This window comes from Bufo gargarizans, chromosome 8, assembly GCF_014858855.1.
Source record: "Bufo gargarizans isolate SCDJY-AF-19 chromosome 8, ASM1485885v1, whole genome shotgun sequence".
NCBI classification, from domain to species: Eukaryota; Metazoa; Chordata; class Amphibia; order Anura; family Bufonidae; genus Bufo; species Bufo gargarizans.
The window spans coordinates 137,678,818-137,699,953 of NC_058087.1; the positions used below are offsets into that span (position 1 = coordinate 137,678,818).

A 21,136-nucleotide genomic window follows, 5' to 3' on the forward strand; every position below is an offset into this window, starting at 1 on the left:
CAGCTCCCAGCGTGTCCTGACAGCTGCAAGCATGCTGGGGGTTGTAGTTGGAGAGCACTGGGAGAGGTACAAACTGAAGAAGACTCGACACATTGAGGTGTTAGTTGTGTTTATATTATATTTGTATTTCTTAATCTTTTTCCTTTTGTTTTGCAGGTACAATCGCCAACCCGGGGCCCAGGAAGTGCATGCCCAAACTGGTGTACATCCGCCTGGCCCTCTATCTGCCAGAATTCGCATGGGCCATTATGGGGGCAATCTGGGTGTCGGATAATGGGGTTCACTGTGAGAAAACAGTGGTGAATGTCATTCTGCTTACTGTTATCGCTAGGTAAGAGCCTGACCCTGATCTTTCGAGAATATCTTTGGTTTTATGGCCTGTTGACCTGTTTAAAGCTGGATTCACATATAGTCGTTTTTGTGGTTTAGTAGCGCATATATATATATATATATATATATAAATCTTTTTTTTTTAACATGCGTTTTTTTGACGATATTAGCTAAAAGTCTGTGGGAATTTGACCTTTTTTTTTTTTTTTTTGGATACTATTTTGTGTTCAAAGCATTTTTATTTTTTTAAACACAGCGTGTTGGAGCCATTTTTCCGTACCCTTGTCTATAGCAGAAAAACTCAATTAACATGTGTTAAGAAAACATTTCTACAAAAAAAAAAGCACACATTTCTATCACAGTTTTTTAAGCCCAAGCAAGTGTGGAAACTCTAAAGGAGTATTCCCACCTCCAAACATGTTTGGCCTATCCACAGGAGGTGGGAATACCCCTTTTATTGGAGTTTTGATGCCAAAGGACTGGGGATGTGATAGCACCAATTAAATGCCCCCCAAACTTGCATCATGATAGAAATTGTTGCATGTAAAGTATGCCAACTGAGCAATTTTTTGAATTGCAAATTTAATTTGCAATGTCGCCAGTCACGTAATCCTTCGTAACCAATCATCCCCCAGGGTTGCCCTGTTTTGGAGACGTATTACTTTTAGACCTTTGACAACAAAAAAATTCGGGGTGCCCCTCTTTGGGTGGTTTGGCTCACATGCAGGTGCCATCATGTATAGATCTGTTTTAATATTAAAGGGGTTGTCGGGTTCAGACATATCCCTGTTTTTTACCCAGACAGCTCCTCTGACATAAGCATCGTAGCATATATGCTCCGATGCTATCCGTTGCCCTGCACTGAATCGCGCAGGACAAAGGCTTTTTTTTGGGGGATATCCAGTGACATACTGGGCTCTCCATGGGTAAAGCTAAACAGAGGCTTCTGCCTAGCAGTAAGCCCAGTGATGTCACTGGCACTAATGGGAGGGCTTTAGTGCTGCCCTAGCCTTTAAAACGGCTAGGAAAAAACAAATGCGTCCCACGGCGCAAATTACCATCGACCAGTCGCCAGGCTCAGGAAAAAAAATCTTTTATTGCAGCGATACAACGCGTTTTGGGGAATCACTCCCCTTCATCAGGTACAAAGAAGCTGCCCCTCCCCTCCCCGCCCACCAACCAATCAGAGCTGAGGCAATGCAAGCACTAGCAGCTCTAAGTCACTGACACAAGTACACGGAGTCTAAGAAAGAATTGAATGAGTCTCAGGTTAAAAGAATCTAAAGATCCGACTTAGTTAGTGACTCATTCGATTCTTTGAGTTAAAAGAACCGTGAGTCAGACTCTAGAATTCTCAGCAGCGCAGTGGAGAAGGAGTCTCTCCCTCCCCCCTGTGCTGCTTCCGCCCCCAATAAGGAGAGAGACGGGAGGAGGAGGGGGAGGCGGGTGCTGGAATCAAATAGCCGGCACCCAACCTCTATGACAGGGAGCTGCGATCAGCTGCAGTTGAGTTAACCCTTCAGGTGTGGTACCTGAGGGGTTAACTGCCGCTGATCGCAGCTCCCTGTCATAGAGGTCGGGTGCCAGCTATTTGATTCCGGCACCCGCCTCCTGTATTTGTATAAGAAACATTGGTGGCACAGTGCGCACCCCCCCCCCCCCCCCCCCCCCCAGTATAAGAAACATTGGTGGTTCAGAAGTGCCAATGAGGGTTAAAAAAATAATAAAAAAATTAACTCACCTCCTCCAGTTGATCGCATAGCTGCCAGTCTCTGTCTCTGCCTGTTCTTTCTTCAGGACCTGTGGTGACGTCACTGAGCTCATCACATGGTCCATTACCATGGTGATGGATCATGTGATGTGTCATGTGATGAGCACAGTGATGTCACCACAGGTCCTTTGACAGGTCCTGAAGAAAGAACAGGAGCCGATCAATTGGAGGAGGTGAGTTTAATTTTATTTTTTATATTTTAACCCTCATTAGCACTGCCCACTGCGCCACCAATGTTTATTATATTGGAGGGGGGCGCACTGCGCCGCCAATGTTTATTATATTGGGGGGGGGCGCACTGCGCCACCAATGTTTATTATATTGGGGGGGGGGGGGCGCACTGCGCCACCAATGTTTATTATATTGGGGGGGGGGGGGCGCACTGCGCCACCAATGTTTATTATATTGGGGGGGGGGCGCACTGCGCCACCAATGTTTATTATATTGGGGGGGGGGGCGCACTGCACCACCAATGTTTATTATATTGGGGGGGGCGCACTGCGCCACCAATGTTTATTATATTGGGGGGGGCAGTGCGCCACCAATGTTTATTATATTGGGGGGGGGCGCACTGCGCCACCAATGTTTATTATATTGGGGGGGGGCGCACTGCGCCACCAATGTTTATTATATTGGGGGGGGCGCACTGCGCCACCAATGTTTATTATATTTGGGGGGGGGCGCACTGCGCCACCAATGTTTATTATATTGGGGGGGGGGCGCACTGCGCCACCAATGTTTATTATACTGGGGTGTTGGGGGGGCACTGCGCCAGCAATGTTTATTATATTGACCTTCTACTAAGCATTCTGTATTAAAGAATGCTGTTATTTTCCCTTATAACCATGTTATAAGGGAAAATAATACAGTGAATAGACTTTCATCCTAGCAACCGTGCGTGAAACTCGCACCTCATCCGCACTTGCTTGCAATTTTTACGCAGGCCCATTAACTTCTATGGGGCCTGCATTGCGTGAAAAACGCACAATATAGAGCATGCTGCGATTTTCACGCAACGCACAAGTGATGTGTGAAAATCACCGCTCATGTGCACAGCCCCATAGAAGTGAATGGGTCCGGATTTAGTGCGGGTGCATTCCGGTATTTTGAATGCAGGATCCGGCGCTAATACATTCCTATGGGGAAAAATGCTGGATCCGGCATTCAGGCAAATCTTCAGTTTTTTTTCGCCGGATATAAAACCGTAGCATGCTGCGGTTTTATCTTTTGCCTGATCCGTCAAAATGACTGAACTGAAGACATCCTGATGCATCCTGAACGGATTGCTCTCCCTTCAGAATGCTTGGGGATATGCCTGATCAGTTCTTTTCTGGTATAGAGCCCCTAGGACAGAACGCTATGGCGGAAAAGAAAAACGCTAGTGTGAAAGTACCCTAAAATATTAAGTTTAAATCCCCCCCAATTTTACATATAAAATATATATAAACAATAAATAAATAAACATATTACACAGCGCTGTCCAAACTATTAAATTATTAAAAAAGATATCTCCTATGCAGTGAGCATTCGCCATTTTTTTGTCACCTTGTCACCCCAAAAACTAGGATAGGACTGTTCTATTATGGGCCAAATGTTTCATAAAATGCAAAATGCACGCAGCTTTTTTTTTTTTTTTTTTTTTCGCGGTATTGAGTATCACAATACTTTTTTATGGTGACGAAAGCGAATCAAAATTTTGGTATCAAAACAACCCTACGCCGATCTGATCGGCGTAGCGTTGTCACGATAACAAAATTTTTATTCGGTTTCGATTTGGCGACTAAAAATTTGATTTGGCTCCTAATTTTTTTCAGTTCAGGAGCCAATGGCTACTAGGTATTTTTTTTTGTCTGGAGCACTGAATGGGGGTATGTCCGGGTTCGGCTCTGAACCCGGACAACCCCTTTAAAGGGAAAGTAATATATAATATATCTTTGTGTGACTTGTCAGTTCGAGGCCTGGGCTAGCCTGTGATCTGTAAGTGATATGTAACATACATAATCAAGATGTTGATGCTATCCAGTAGTCAACCAGCAGAACTGCACGGCAATAAGACAGGGTTTGTAAGGCAAGTGCAGTATGGAAAATAAACAACAAACCACAGTAGAGACCAGGTGTGGTGAAAACACCTGAGTCAAAATGCCGTGCAGATGATAGAAGAGCAGAGACTCGCCTAGAAAGAACCGTGTGCTATGTCAACCAGGATGGCGCTACCCCAACGCGCGTTTTGGCGTGCCTTCGTCTGAGGAAGGGGCTTGATCCCCGAAACGCGTCCGGTTTGGTTCATGACAGCAAAGGACTTTTCAATGGAATCCTGAGGTGCCATTATCAAAAGACACCGCACCCCTCGGACCCCCAGTGAAAGATTTCCAGTGCGGCTACAAGCATACGGTCCGGACTCTAGGACCCAACGCACTCGCCAGTCTTCCAATAGCTGCGTGCATCACGCGGGACGCCGCGTCTAAGACCTGAGTCCAAGTGGCTGGAGCAGGATCACGGGGACGCAGGAGGGGTAATGTACTCTGCCCCATGGGGCTTATACATTTATATTCGATCTGCACGCCACATCGGGTGAATATATGCAGTCATAGACTTGACCTAAACGGCGTGCTGATATTGCAGCCCTATGCGGATTCGATCTGCACGCTACATCGGGCGTATATATGCGGTCATAGACCTGACCTAAAGTGTTTGCTGACATTGCAGCCCTATACGGATTTTGTCCAATATTAGATTGTGTGGACATTTGATTGTGCGGCCATTTTTTCAGCACTATGTTATTTTTTCAGCAGTATGTCATTTGATATATGTGTATGTTTTTAGATTTATGTGTGTAGGGTTTTAGCTTTTTAGGTCACCATTTTAAGTAATAAATTGGGATTACTGATATCCTGCCTTGGATGTTCTCTGGTATTTGAGTGCTCTCCAGTTACTGTATTTCTTTGCATTTTTTTTTAACCGGATTTGGGTGAATCCGTGGAGTGAGCACCGGGTCCTTGGGAAGAAGGAGGGTGAGCCGCTGTATACGATTATATTTGGAGTTTGCATATGTGCCTCCCACTTGTTAAGGAACCAAAAGTAATGGGACAGAATAATAATCATAAATCACCCTTTCACTTTTTAATACTTGGTTGCAAATCCTTTGCAGTCAATTACAGCCTGAAGTCTGGAACGCATAGACATCACCAGACGCTGGGTTTCATCCCTGATGATGCTCTGCCAGGCCTCTACTGCAACTGTCTTCAGTTCCTGCTTGTTCTTGGGGCATTTTCCCTTCAGTTTTGTCTTCAGCAAGTGAAATGCAGCTCAATCGGATTCAGGTCAGGTGATTGACTTGGCCATTGCATAACATTCCACTTCTTTTCCTTAAAAAACTCTTTGGTTGCTTTTGCAGTATGCTTTGGGTCATTGTCCATCTGCACTGTGAAGTTCCGCCAATGAGTTCTGAAGCATTTGGTTGAATATGAGCAGATAATATTGCCCAAAACACTTCAGAATTCATCCTGCTGCTTTTGTCAGCAGTCACATCATCAATAAATACAAGAGAACCAGTTCCATTGGCAGCCATACATGCCCACGCCATGACACTACCACCACCATGTTGATCTTGGTCTCATCTGTCCATAGGATGTTCCAGAACTTTGAAGGCTTTTTTAGATGTTGTTTGGCAAACTCTAATCTGGCCTTCCTGTTTTTGAGGCTCACCAATGGTTTACATCTTGTGGTAAACCCTCTGTATTCACACTGGTGAAGTCTTCTCTTGATTGTTAACTTTGACACACAGACACCTACCTCCTGGAGAGTGTTCTTGATCTGGCCAACTGTTGTGAAGGGTGTTTTCTTCACCAGGGAAAGAATTCTTCGGTCATCCACCGCAGTTGTTTTCCGTGGTCTTCTGGGTCTTTTGGTGTTGCTAAGCTCACCGATGCGTTCCTTCTTTTTAAGAATGTTCCAAACAGTTGTTTTGGCCACGCCTAATGTTTTTGCTATCTCTCTGATGGGTTTGTTTTCTCAGCCTAATGATGGCTTGCTTCACTGATAGTGACAGCTCTTTGGATCCCACCTTGAGAGTTGACAGCAACAGATTCCAAATGCAGATAGCAGACTGGAAATGAACTCTGGACCTTTTATCGGCTCATTGCAATTGGGATAATGAGGGAATAACACACACCTGGCCATGGAACAGCTAAGAAGCCAATTGTCCCATTACTTTTGGTTCCTTAACAAGTGGGAGGCACATATGCAAACTGTTGTAATTCCTACACCGTTCACCTGATTTGGATGTAAATACCATCAAATTAAAGCTGACAGTCTGCAGGTAAAGCACATCTTTGTTTGTTTAATTTCAAATCCATTGTGGTGGTGTAAAGAGCAAAAAATTTTAGAATTGTGTCGATGTCCCAATATTTATATACGGTCGTGTGCAAGAGCCCTTTGAAGCACCTTTGGCAGTGATTGCAGCCTTCTTTGGCAGTAATTGCAGCCTCCAGTTTTCTTGGGGATGATGCCACAAGGTTTCAACACCTGGATTTGGAGATTTTCTAACATTTTTCTCTGCAGATCCTCTCAAGCGCTTTCAGGTTGGTTGGGAACCATTGGTGGACAGCCATTTTAAAGTCTACTTGGGTTCAAGTTATTGCTCTGTCTGGGCCACTCAAGGCCTTTCAAACTTGGCCCTAAGCCAGTCCTGTGTTGTCCTGGCTGTGCGCTTAGGGTCATTGTCATCGTGGAAGTTGAACCTTCGGCCTAGTGTAAGCTCCAGGGCACTCTGGATAAGGTTTTCATTAAGAATATTTCCGTTACTGTACTTTGCTCCATTCAGCTTTCCCTCAACTCTGACCAGTCTCCGTGTCCCAGCCGCTGAAAAATATCCCCACAGCATGATGCTGCCACCACCATGTTTTACTCTAGGGATGGTATTGAGCAGGTACTGAGTGGTGCCTGGTTTCTAGGGATCGACCGATATAGATTTTTTAGGGCCGATACCGATACCGATAATTTGTGAACTTTCAGGCCGATAGCCGATAATTTATACCGATATTCTGGGAATTTTCATTTTTGAAAAAAAAATTAAAATTCCCACAAATCTGCTGAAAATTAATGTTTATTGTTAATGTGTATTTTTTTTTTTTGTAAATCTTTCTTTTTCATTTATATTTTGGTGTTTTTATTATAACTTTTTTTTTTTTTTTAACTAACTTTTAGCCCCCTTAGGGACTAGAACCCTTGTCCTATTCACCCTGATAGATCTCCATCAGGGTGAATAGGAGCTCACACTGTCCCTGCTGCTGTGTGCTCTGTGCACACAGCAGCATGGAGCTTATCATGGCAGCCAGGGCTTCAATAGCGTCCTGGCTGCCATGGTAACCGATCGGAGCCCCAGCATTACACTGTTGGGGCTCTGATCGGAGGAGCAAGGGAGAGGGGATCCTGTGGAGGGGCGCACTGCGACTGGGGTGGGGGCCCTATGCGCCACCACTGCTTAATACTGGGGGGGAGGGGGGCGCACTGCGCCACCAATGCTTAATACTGGGGGGCTTGGGGGGGCGCACTGCGCCACCAATGAAGCTTAATTTCATATACAGGAGGCGGGAGCTGCAGGATCACATTGCCGGCTCCCGACCTCTATGAGCAGTAGCTGTGATCCGCGGCACCTGAGGAGTTAACTACCGCAGATCGCAGCTACAGCTCATAGAGGTCGGGAGCCGGCTATGTGATCCTGCAGCTCCCGCCTCCTGTATATGAATGAATGATAGATTAATCTTCATTGGTGGAGCAGTGGCCATAGCTCCTCCCCTCCTCCTGTCCCCTGTCCTCTCATTGGCGGCAGCGGCAGCAGCAGCACAGGGGGAGGAGACACTGCTCCTTCTCCCCTGTGCTGCTAAGGGGAACACGGAGAGCGCTGTCAGCAGCGCGATCTGTGTTCCCATACACTATCGGAATATCGGCAAAATAGATGCCGATACCGATAGTGTTCAAAATCATGAATATCGGCCGATAATATCGGTAAATCCGATAATCGGTCGATCCCTACTGGTTTCCTCCAGACATGATGCTTAGAATTGAGGACAAAAAAAATCTTGGTTTCATCAGACCAAAGAATATTGTTTTTCACAGCCTTTAGGTGCTTTTTTTGCAAACTCCAGGTGATCCTTTAAAGAGTCTTTTACTGAGGAGAGGCTTCTTTCTGTCCCCTCTGCCATAAAGCCCAGATTGGTGGAGTGCTGCAGTAATGGTTGACCTTCTGGAGGTTTCTCCGATCTGCACAAAGTCTTTGGAGGTCAGCCAGAGTGGCCATTGAGTTCTTCATCATCTCTCTTTTACCAAGAACCTTCTCACCCAGAGTCCTGGTTGTTCCAAACGTTGTCCATAAGAATTATGGAGGCCACTGTGCTCTTGGGAACCAGTGCAGCAGAATTTTTTTTGTCCCCTTCTCCAGATCTGTCCCTCCACACAATTCCATCTCTGTGCTCTTCAGGCAGTTCTATCTTCTTGGTTATTGCTCTAATATGTATTGTCAGCTGTGAGACCTTAGGGCTCTTTCACACTTGCCTTGTTCTTTTCTGGCATAGAGTTCCGTCGCCGGGGCTCTATGCCAGAAGAATCCTGATCAGGATTATCCCCATGCATTCTGAATGGAGAGAAATCCGTTAAGGATGCATCAGGATGTCTTCAGTTCCGGACCGGAACGTTTTTTGGACTGAGAAAATACCACAGCATGCTGCGCTTTTTGCACTGGCCAAAAATCCTGAACACTTGCCGCAAGGCCGGATCCGGAATTAATGCCCATTGAAAGGCATTAATCCGGATCCGGTCTTAAGCTAAACGTCGTTTCGGCGCATTACCGGATCCGACGTTTAGCTTTTTCTGAATGGTTACCATGGCTAAAGTCCTGTTTGCCATGGTATAGTGTAGTGGGGAGCGGGGGAGCAGTATACTTACCGTCCGTGCGGCTCCCGGGGCGCTTCAGAGTAACGTCAGGGCGCCCCACGCGCATTGAATGACGTGATCGCTTGGCACGTCATCCATGCGCATGGGGCGCTCTGACGTCATTCTGGAGCGCCCCGGGAGCCGCACGGACGGTAAGTATACTGCTCCCCCGCTCCCCGCTCCTACTATGGCAACCAGGACTTTAATAGCGTCCTGGCTGCCATAGTAACACTGAACGCATTTTGAAGACGGATCCGTCTTCAAATTCTTTCAGTTCACTTGCGGTGTTACGGATCCGGCGGGCACTTCCGGCAAATGGAGTACACGCTGGATCCGGACAACGCAAGTGTGAAAGAGGCCTTATATAGACGGGGCTGTGTCTTTCCAAATCCTGTCCAATCAACTTAATTTACCACAAGTGACTCCAATCAAGGTGTAGAAACATCTCCTAAGATGTTTAACCCTGGGTTCACACCTGAGCGTTTCTGAGACACGCGTTTTACGCGCGTATTTGTCGCGCGTTTTTATGCCCGTTTTTTGCAATAGTAAACGCGTGTTTGACTGCAGTGTTGTCCAATGAGTCTATGGCCAAAACGCGTGACAAATGCCCCAAAAAAAGCTCAAGAACTTGTTTATGCGTCGGGCGTTTTACAGCGCGTTCAAACGCGCTGTAAAACGCTCAAGTGTGAACCAGGGCCATAGGGAAGCATTGGTTTCCACGTGTTGAGCTTTTTACAGTGCGTTTGAACGCGCTGTAAAACGCTCCCGACGCATAAACAAGTTCTTGAGCTTTTTTTGGGGCATTTGTCACGCGTTTTGGCCATAGACTCATTGGACAACACTGCAGTCAAACACGCGTTTACTATTGCAAAAAACGGGCATAAAAACGCGCTTTAAAACGCTCAGGTGTGAACTTGGGGTAAGAGAAATGAGGCCCCCAGAGCTAAATGTCAAGTGTCATAGCAAAGGGTCTAAATACTTATGTACATCCCAAATTTTTGTTTTTCCTTTTTAATAAACTTCTAGAATTCTGTTTTCACTTTCTCATTATTGGGTATTGAGTGAAGATTGATGGAGAAAACTTATTTTTTTGTTTATTTTAGCAGAAGGCTGCAAAATAACAAAATTTTAAAAATGTGTAACTAAAAACTTTCCGGATGCATTGTATGTGCATTCTTATATGAGGTTATTTTCTGAATATTTTTGTTTGAGGAGTAGTGGGAATGCCTAATATGTGTACCTGAAGCTGGTTGTCACCTGCTGTCCCTCCATGTATTCCAGTTGGATCATCATGCTGTTCACCACTATAGCCGTCTTCATCGTGTTTGATCCACTGGGACGCAAGAAAGCTTTATATTATGTGAGAGATGAAGATCACAACCTGCAGAGCAGCCAGTCCGAGCAGCTGATGTACAACCTGAAGAAGACGGCTACTAGGGTGTGGGAGACCCGCATCCGCCTGTTCTGCTGCTGCATAGGCAATGACAATGACAACAGGGTGGCTTTCTCCAGCATCGCACAGCTATTCAGCAGCTACTTTGCCGTAAGCCATTCTCTGCAAATATGGTTGTTGTACCGTCACGCAATGCTTTCTGGTGTAACTCAAGGCTAGTACACGATGACGAAAGCCAAGTATATGCAAATTTAAGAAATATATTACATTTAAATAGGTATTCCTGTCACATAGAGTAATAGTATGTCACTAGGATGTGCCATCACTTTATGATGGGTGAGGGTTCTGACCTCTGGGACTGTCACCGGACCAGAAAATGAAGTATTGACCAGCACGGCGGGTGTCCAGGAGCACTGCGGTCCAGGGAAATGCTAAAGGGGCCGCAATGCTTTGGCCTTTTTATTCTCGGGGTCAGTGGGGGTCCCACACGTCAAATCCCTACTGATCATAAAGCGGTGGTGTATTCTGGCAATATGCCATCACTTTGAGATGAAAATACCCTTGTTAAGTAGCAATCTTGTAACATTGGCATGCCCCTTTAAGATTGGATATTCTGTGGTTCTTGCCTTTACTTCTAGCTGCCAACCATGCTGGGGTGTTTAAAGGGGTTGTCTGTACTTTAGTGAAATCTCGCTTAGGTCACAAAAAAAAGAAATGGTCTGTACTCTCCCTTCAGTCCATCTCATGCGCCAGTCGTCCTGCAGTGATGACCTCAAGTACATCATTCACTGCTGCCAACCACTTGGCCTCAGCAGTCACTTGTTGGACATGTAAGCTTACTACAGGACCAGTATGGACCACCAGAGTGGGGGTGAAAATTAATCTTCAAATCTCTACTGACTCTAATGTGGTGTCTCCATGGCTAAATGTTTAAAGGTTTTGTCCCACGATAAATAATCTACATTTTTCACACCAGCACCTGGATCTGAATATTTGTAATTGCATGGAATAAAAAATGTAGTGTAGCCACTCGGCTATTCACTAAAATCTATCCGTATAGCGCCACCTGGTGTTTGCCCCTTTTTCTAAATCCTCTGTCCAGCTCACTGAGGTTGAAAGGGAAGCAAATGAGCTCTTAACAACCTCTCCCTCTGATGCCACCAGATGTAAGGCAGCTGTCCTATAAGTCAATATTCAGCCCTTTAAATAGGACTTGACAGATGACTTGGATATTAAATAAGCCAGCATCTCATCTGCAGACAGCTGTTTCAGGGTGACTGTCCCTCATCGGTGCAGAGCAGAGAGTACTGGCTTAACTGGGTGAGAAGCCTAGGGCAGGATTTGGGGGTACTATCTCTCCTTAGTCGGCGTGAGGAGACTTAGGCCTTGGGGCATGACTCAGATATTAACGAAGTCTCATCACGCCAACTAAGGAGAGGTAGTATCCCCCAAATACTGCCCTAGGCTTCTCACCTAGTTAAGCCAGTACTCTCTGCTCTGCACCGATGAGGGACAGTCACCCCGAAACAGCTGTCTGCAGATGAGATGCTGGCTTATTTAATATCCGAGTCATGCCCCAAGGCCTATTTAAATGGTTGAACATTGACTTATAGGAAAGCTGCCTTACATCTGGTGGTGTTAGAGGCAGAGCTTGTTAGGAGCTCATTTGTATATCTTCTTTCCAGAATTCCAGTGGAGCATGTATGGCCTATAAGACTCCTCACACCGATTTAAGGTGCTTTCTCCCCAAGGAGAGAGAGCACCCCCAAATGCTCACTGAGGTTGACACGCGTGCTTGGTTCCATTCTTCAGCTGCAACAGACCGGACATGCCCCCTGAACTCCCAGCTTGAAATAAATCTAGCACCAACAATTGCACCAATGACTGCACATGCACCAACAATTGCACCATGGATCTCTGGGTCCATGTGAGGTACACGGCTGGTTCTAGCTTTGTTAGAAATAGATTGCCATGGACTATATGATGTCTGATTTTCATAGTTTTACATTACTTTAACCACTTTTAAAGGAACACCCTGACCTGAACCATGTCATGCACTGCCGCCCTCTGCCCCCGCTCTACGTGTAACACAGGTTTACCCAGAGTGTTCCTTTAGTCTATGTGTTGAGAACTCCAGAACTTGGTCTTCAGCTCTACTTTGGTCTGGTCTTCTTGTTTCAGGACACAGACCTGGTTCCCAGTGATATAGCGGCAGGACTGACTCTCCTTCATCAGGAACAGGACAAAGTGGAACTCAGCCGGGATCCGGATGAAGTGTTGTCCCACTCGCCATCCCCACAATCTGAGGTAGTCCTGGTCATGGTTAATGAGTTATCCGCCTGGGACAATTCCTTTTAGAAGGACACCCCCTTCGGAAGATTAGCTGTTCTCCCCATAACGCTACCTTCTCTTTTTGTTTTAGAGAGATAATCTGGATGTGGAGTTGGCGAAGGCGGCTCACTACATACAGTTTGCAGCCGCTGCCTACGGGTGGCCCCTCTATGTGTACAGCAACCCCTTCACCGGACTTTGCAAATTGTGCGGAGAATGGTGAGCGTCTTGTGTCATCTATGTTGCTTTGCTTTTAGGATGATGAGAGTCATTCTTTGTGTATTTTGACGTGAACCATTCACATCTAATCAGAAATGAGGCAGCATAATATGGGGCGGGGGGTTATTTCATTTTCAATTATTTCATCCATTACACACATGTAACTGGACTGTGTAAATGCTGCCAGGACTCCTCGAAAAAGCTGAGGAGTCCTGCTTCCCCACTTACCTTTCGTGATTAACAGCTTGTCCATCTGCAACATGGTGGGCCTTCCAACCCCACAATAAGACTACATAGATCTGATCCGTTTTCTTTTCTAGTTGCCAGAACCGGAGGGCCCAGAGTGATATCGTGGGCGGTGATCACCTCAATTGCCATTTTGGCTCTATTCTGCAAACAACAGGACTACAGTATCGGGACTTCATCCACATCTCCTTTCATAACCGGGTGAGGCACTGACCATCATGCCCCCGCAGCGAGTAATATGTATTTCCACGGCTTCTCTAATCAGTTCTCATTTTGTGTTGTAGATCTATGAAATCCCATTTTTTGTTGCCCTCGATCACAAAACAGAAGCCATCTTGGTAGCTGTAAGAGGAACACTGTCCCTTGAGGTAACTGATGATTGAGGAACATTTTTTTTTGTTGGATACGTGGGTATAGGTTATCTATACCTATCTGGATATTCTGGATCCTTTGGCTCTGAGTCTTAAAGGGGTTTCCAGGAATTTACAAGCAATGGCTTATCCTCAGGAGAGGCCATCCCTTTCTGATTTGCAGGGGTCCAGCACCCAGTATCCCCACAATCGGCTGTTCAGGCGCCAGAAGAACAAGGCTGTGTAGCCAACGGTGCTGGTTACTGCAGCATTGCCCCTAGCATCCAGCTATGTCCACTGAACGGGATGTAGCGGGGCAGTTCTATCGCCAATTTCCTGTACCAGATCTCCTGCAGAACAGCTGATCGGTGGGGGTGCGGGGTGCTGCCAATCAGATAGTGATGGCTTGTCTTGAGTATAGGCCATCACTGGTAAAATCTTGAACAACCCCTTTAAGTGCATGTATTTGCCTCTCTAGTTTTCTATTGTGTTACCTTATGCTATTATGTTTTTTCTCTATAGTGTAGATGTTTTAAAAAAATAAATAAAAAAAATCACCATAGGCTGATCTCTTTCACACTTGTGGGGTTTTTTTCCGGCATAAAGTTCCGTCACAGGGGCTCTATACCGGAAAAGGACTGATCTGTTTTATCCCCATGCATTCTGAATGGAGAGTAATCCGTTCAGGATGCATCAGGATGTCTTCATTTCAGTCGTTTTGACTGATCAGGACGGAGATAATACCGCAGCATGCTACGGTTTTATCTCCGGCCAAAAAAACTGAAGACTTGCCCTAGGAATGTATTAGTGCCGGATCCGGCATTCAAAATACCGGAATGCCGGATCCGTCCTTCCGGTCTGCGCATGTGCAGCCCGCTTTAAAATGTGAAAAAAAAATTGAAAAAAGGATCCGTTTGTCCGTATGACAAACGGACAGACGGATCCGTTCTTGCAATGGATTTTTAAGACGGATCAGGATCCTGATCAGTCTTAAAATACAATCAGGTGGCATACGTTTTGCCGGATTCCTCTGCCGCAAGTGTGAAAGTAGCCTTAGGAGGTTGTTCACATTGTACAATCACAGATCATCCGCACAGAAAGTAAGGCTACTTTCACACTTGCGGCAGGACGGATCTGACAGGCTGTTCACCATGTCGGATCCGTCCTGCGGCTATTTCGCCAATGCCGCCGGACCGCCGCTCCGTCCCCATTGACTATAATGGGGACGGGGGCGGAGCTCCGGCGCAGCACGGCGAAAGGCCGTCGGACTAAAATTACTGCATGTCAGGCTTTTTAGTCCGGCGGCTTTCGCCGTGCTGCGCCGGAGCTCCGCCCCCGTCCCCATTATAGTCAATGGGGATGGAGCGGCAGCACGGCGAAATAGCCGCAGGACGGATCCGACATGGTGAACAGCCTGTCGGATCCGTCCTGCCGCAAGTGTGAAAGTACCCTAAAATGATCACATGGTGCTCTTTGCTGGGACCCCAGAATCCCCCCCCCCCCCCCAAGACTCGCAAAGCACCATCATGAATTGTGGATTACATGATACTCATTGATATCAACGGGCAGCGGCTTATGTGTGGCCGTGCCTAGTACTGCAGCCCCCCACTCGCTACACTACTGATTAGCGTGGATCCCAGAGATCAGACCCTCAGCAGTGAAGCGATTACTATATCTAGTTAGTGGAATATGGAAGCCCCCCATTACTATTTTTTACTGACCCCGACTTCTGCTCTTTGTAGGATGTTCTGACCGACCTGTCAGCGGACTGCGAGAATCTGCACACCGATTGCGTGGAAGGAGATAGCTTTTCACATAAGGTGAAGAACCCATTCATTCATTGTTGATCCATAACCTACTAGAAAAGGCTTGGGCTCTATGGCTGGACTTGCACTGCCCGGTTTTATGGCCCAAACTGATGATGGAGCAATGATCAAGCCGTATGGTCCTCTTCCTAGAATCACTCGGGTGCCTTCTGTCCCTTGTGTGTGTAGATTTACAGATGTGCTGGAAAATCTCCACAATGGTGGCAATTCTTCCTAGAAACATATATTTTGAGCCATGAAGTACAGTAGCGCTGTATTATGTGATTTTACGTAGGGTATTTGGTAAACCTCCCACATTAATTCACATCGCACAATGTATATCGTTTAATCAAAAGTTTTACCCTTCGAAGTCAAGGAAGCTCAGATCGAGGGCGCTGTTTGCAGGTTCACCTTTGCCTCTTGGTGACACGTTTAGGCTTTGAATGACGTTTATGGAAGATCATCTGTAAAATTCATATTTTTTTTAGGGCATAAGTCAGGCTGCTAGTTACATCTACAGAAGGCTTATAAATGATGGCATATTGAATCAAGCATTCACAGTTGCACCGGTAAGTCATTGTCTATAGACGTAACTTAATTTTTATTTTTTTATTTTTATCTGTGACGCTGCATTATACTTTCTGACTATTTTTCATTTTGTTTTCTTGCCAGGAATACAAGCTTGTCATTGTAGGACATAGCTTGGGGGCTGGAGCAGCTGCTGTGTTGGCAGTGCAACTTCGAAGTTCTTTTCCTACTCTGAAGTGCTATGCATTTTCACCACCAGGGGGCCTTTTCAGGTGAGAAAGCCAGGGAACCTGTCCTCAGGATTGAGGCCTCCAAACTGCCACCAACCTCATCTCCAGGAGGATGACGGCTTCAAGATAATGTATAGTTTGAGTGATCTGGCATGAGTCCAGAAAAGAAGTTCGAATGCTCTGTTCCATGGGGAAGGAACCCCACGAGCCACCTTCAGCAGCACTCCGCCAAGCCCAGTGCACCTAGCTCCACTGTGTATGTGTCGAATGTGCAGGAGGTGGCGTGTCATAGCGTACCCAACCTGCAGGATGTCGGTCAAGCCTCCAACCTGCAGGACTCTTCCAAATGGCATCTCCCACGCCATGACTCTTTATAGGCATTGAAATACAGCATTCATACTTCTTTTCCTGATTGATGACACATTGTTCAAAAATATACCAGACCATCACTGTGAAGATGTCACCGTCCTGGATAATAAGTGGTGGGCAGTTTGGGAGCCTAATGCCTGGTGACAAGTTCCCATTTACGGTAAATTCATGACCCCATTGCAACTTGTCAATTCGCAGAACCAGACACATGGATGTGGACAGCACATAGATGACATCCGTGTGCTGTCTGCATCTGTATGTCCATTCTGCAAACTGAAGTCAATGGGTCCTCAAAAAAAAAAAAAAAAAGTGAATGGCACAAGGACAGTATCGGTTTGCGGACCACAAAATACCTATGGTTGTTTGCATGAGGCCTTATGTTGGTGTGGAAGAAAGGTGTCACAAGGTCATAGGGGCACATTTATTAAGACTGGCGTTTTAGATGCCGATCTTAATAAAGGCCCTGTGCTGGTGGTGGATCTGCCAAAGTTATGAAGAGACGCCGGCCTCTCCATGACTTCGGCGCATCCAGCACCAGTTCTAAATGTAAGAAAGCTTCCCTACTGTCTTAAAGGGATTCTGTCACCTCGTTTTAGGTTATAGAGATGCGGACATGCACGGCTAGATCGCCGCTAGCATGTCCGCAATATACCGGTCCTATAGGGCTGTGTCCTTTTTTATTTTGTTTAAAAAATGATTTTAGAGATATGTAAATGAGCCTTGTGAGGTGCCCAAGGGGCTATACTAACCTTCCTGGTGCCCAGCCACCCCTCCTGTGAAGGAGCCCAGCATCGCCTGTGTCCTCTGAATCTCCTCCTTTCTTCACAGTTAGATTGCTGTAATCTCGCGATGCGCAGATTACGGCAATCTAACTGTGAAGAAAGGAGGAGATTCGGAGGACGCAGGCGGTGCTGGGCTCCTTCACAGACGGGCACGGCTGGGCACCAGGAAGGTTCGTACAGCCCCTTGGGCACCTTACAAGGCTCATTTACATATCTCTAAAATCATTTTTTACATACAATAAAAGCACACAACCCTATAGGACCGGTATATTGCGGACATGCTAGCGGCGATCTAGCCGTGCATGTCCTTATCTCTATAACCTAAAACGAGGTGACAGAATCCCTTTTAAATTTAGACCATTTTCTACGTCTAAAACAAGCATAGAAAATGGTGAATGAGACGGGCCTGCCGACTCGTCCTCTTCCTTACCCACGTCACACCCACAATTTTAGACCTGGCATGAGTGAGGTGAAGTCGCAGACTAACCGTTGTGCCGCCATCTGTGCCTGTAATACACCTAATTCAGGCATATTTCTGTATAGTAAATGACCCCCATCATTTTTATTTTTGTTAAAGAACTCTTATTGCGGCTTCTAAATCAGACCACAGTGGGGTCAGGATTTTATTTTGATATTTTGGGCCTATAGCAATGATGGGCACCTCTGCTGTGGCCCTTGACTACTGAGTGCCGCACATTACGTGCAGTGTCCCTTGTATAGCCATTGCTCTTGCTTGAGCGATCACTCCCCATTGTAGTACATAGGCAAAAAAGAAACAGTTGAATGCAAACCTGCAGAACGTTGGGGGCATTCCTTTTGAGGGTCTTTCTACAACTTCCTCAAGTCACAGGCACAGCACGTCGTACAGCAATTGATACCTGCCCTCATAACCACATCCCACCACCCAGAATTGGGCCAGCCACATAAACTGTGCTGCCTATTGCCCCATATTTAGACCCCCTTCTCTCGTATAATATATTTGCCTACCCCAGGCTGCAGTCTTCTTTCCCCAGCTCTCATGTCCTTCCTTATACTGCCACCTGCTGGCCAAAATTATTTACATCCTGTCTTAAACAATGTAAATATTTTAAAGGAATGTGTCTTCAGTCAATTAACTATTGTTTAAATGAACTTTTTTTTTTTTTTTTTTTTTTTTTTTTTTTCATATCGCTATATTTAAATGAAAATCCTGCAGTGTTTTCACACTGGCCACTAGGCCAAGACTTCCGGTTCTTTGAGAGCAGCCACGCAGTCCATAAATGCAGTGGACAGGAGGAGGCCCCATTGACTTCTATGGGAGAGTTTTCTGGGCATGCTCTGTGACGTGTGCAGAGGACAGGAGGGAGTAGAAAAGCTGTGATATCACCTATTGTGAATGGTGTTATCTATACAGAGGTGTTACTTGTCATTGTAATTCAGCCGGTGGCCATAATGGTAATGGCTACTAAAAAGTTACCTGTACAGAACAGGAAATCATGACAGATCATTAGAATTAGTGATCAGGGGGGGAATAGCCGGCGAGCGATGTAAGTAGAGTCGCTGTGAAGAGCTCCCGCCTCCATAATCCTGAAGACAACCTGTTAAAGATCCTGTCAGCCCGCAGAGAGCCCTGAAAGACGACAGAAAGGTCTACTATAGCCACAGAAGCTATATGGGGGAGTCTGGAGATGGCCAAGGGACGCAGCAAGCAGGGAGAAGGAAACGGTGAGCCTGATATCCAAGATGGCGCCGTAGCGGGAGTGCAGGGGGCCGACGGGGAGGAGCAATTTGCCCGCAATCCATCTGCTCCAGAACAGTCTGCAGCAATATCAGACCCAGAAGAGCCGGGCAGAGATGATAACCCAACTGATGAAAGTGAGGGAGAGGAAGAAAATCCTGCAACAGCCAACCGTATAAATGGCGAGATGGAGGCGCTAGAAGGTGCTGATGACGAAATGTCTGTAAAATCTCCCACTATATCAGATGTCTTTACTGCAGTCAAGCAATGCAATGCGGCTTTACTTATTTTAAACACCAAGCTGGGGGGAATAAAAGAAGATGTCTCCGTTATCAGGCATGATTTACAGAAAGTGGCGGAACGTGGAAGAGTAAGCAGTCTGGAAGATAATCACCCGCCATTACAAGCCTCAGCGCAGAAGCATGCTCAAGAGAGAACAGCCTTATTTTCCAAAACTGACGATCACGAAAATAGGCTGAGACGCAAATATATATACGCTTGGTTGGAGTTCCTGAAAAAGTAGAGGGTAACAATCCAGATGTATACTTAGAAACATGGCTCAGTCAAACCTTTGGGACTGAAATATATTATCTAAGGCTACTTTCACACTAGCGTTCGATCGGATCCGTTCTGAACGGATCCGATCGTAATAATGCAGACGGAGGCTCCGTTCAGAACGGATCCGTCTGCATTATATTAGCAAAAAAAAGCTAAGTGTGAAAATAGCCTCGGACGGATCCGTCCAGACTTTCAATGTAAAGTCAATGGGGGACGGATCCGCTTGAAGATTGAGCCATATTGTGGCATCTTCAAACGGATCCGTCCCCATTGACTTACATTGTAAGTCTGGACGGATCCGCACGCCTCCGCACGGCCAGGCGGACACCCGAACGCTGCAAGCAGCGTTCAGCTGTCCGCCTGTCCGTGCGGAGGCGAGCGGAGCGGAGGCTGAACGCCGCCAGACTGATGCAGTCTGAGCGGATCCGCTCCATTCAGACTGCATCAGGGCTGGACGGCTGCGTTCGGGTCCGCTCGTGAGCCCCTTCAAACGGAGCTCACGAGCGGACACCCGAACGCTAGTGTGAAAGCAGCCTAAGCTGTTTGCGGTGGAAAGGGCGCATAGAGTTCCCACCAGGCCGACCGCCCAGACCAGTATTAATCAAAGTCCTGCATTACAAGGATCGAGATGCAGTTCTTCGTAAAGCTATAGAGAGATCGGATCAGGAGATCAACGGAGTCGAGGTGTCGTTATTTCCGGACTATTCGGTAGAGGTCCAGAAGAGACAGGCGTCATTTATTGATGTCAAAAGAAGGCTGCGTCAGTTGTAAGTCCCGAACTCCATAATATAACCAGCCAAACTCTGGGTCGGGGCTCTTGGATCTACTACCTTCTTAGAATCGCCTAAAGATGCGCTGCGATGGCTGGACGTCCATGAAAAACAGATGCGTCAAGCAGTTCCAGATTGATCTGAAAGGGACTGGTGACTATATACGTCATAAATGTCTAGTCTATGTGCAGGGGGTTGATTACAGGGAATGCAATAGTTGATAATGCGAAATGTTCCCCTAATGTCCTCTGCAGGGGTTCAGGTGCCCCTCTACTAGCTCAGGGTCCTGAGAGCTACCTCAGTTACATTTTGGTTGAAAAAGGGCAAAATGTATGTTCAATATCGGGCTGTTTTTATATTACCTTCATTAATGAGTGATTGTGGGGTGGATTCCTATATGTGGCGGGCCTGGTTTAGTATGTTAATGACCACAACCTGCTCTACCAAAAAGATGTACGGTTTGTGGATACAATCTTTTCTTATTCTTACATCAGTTTGTTGGGTGCAAAATTTTTGCCCCACAGAGTTGGATTGCATTGAGTATTTTTGGTACGGGGGGCTTTAAATATCCAGGGGCGGAGAGAAAACTGGCATTATACGCAGATGACACTTCTATTTTTAGACGATGGGACTACTTCAGTAGGTAGGGTAATGGAGATCATAGATCAGTTTGGAAAATATTCAGGGTTGACCATCAATTGGACCAAATCGGCATTAATGTTGATGTCCCCCCAAGAGGATAAGAGATGGGTAACGAATGTTCTGATTCCGTGTGTAGATACCTTTAAATACCTAGGCATATGGATT

The 21,136-nt window shown here is 46.3% G+C and overlaps 1 protein-coding gene across 1 annotated transcript in view; it reads left to right on the top strand.

Moving 5' to 3' along the window:
* The window catches only part of DAGLB (diacylglycerol lipase beta), a 40,876-nt gene that overhangs the window by 7,165 nt on the left and 12,575 nt on the right, over positions 1 to 21,136 (top strand). The window contains exons 3-11 of the mRNA XM_044303599.1: positions 157 to 331; positions 10,313 to 10,574; positions 12,606 to 12,731; positions 12,847 to 12,974; positions 13,295 to 13,421; positions 13,505 to 13,588; positions 15,313 to 15,390; positions 15,864 to 15,944; positions 16,048 to 16,175. Coding sequence (XP_044159534.1) covers positions 157 to 331; positions 10,313 to 10,574; positions 12,606 to 12,731; positions 12,847 to 12,974; positions 13,295 to 13,421; positions 13,505 to 13,588; positions 15,313 to 15,390; positions 15,864 to 15,944; positions 16,048 to 16,175 — 1,189 coding nt within the window. The remainder of the gene's footprint in view (positions 1 to 156; positions 332 to 10,312; positions 10,575 to 12,605; positions 12,732 to 12,846; positions 12,975 to 13,294; positions 13,422 to 13,504; positions 13,589 to 15,312; positions 15,391 to 15,863; positions 15,945 to 16,047; positions 16,176 to 21,136) is intronic.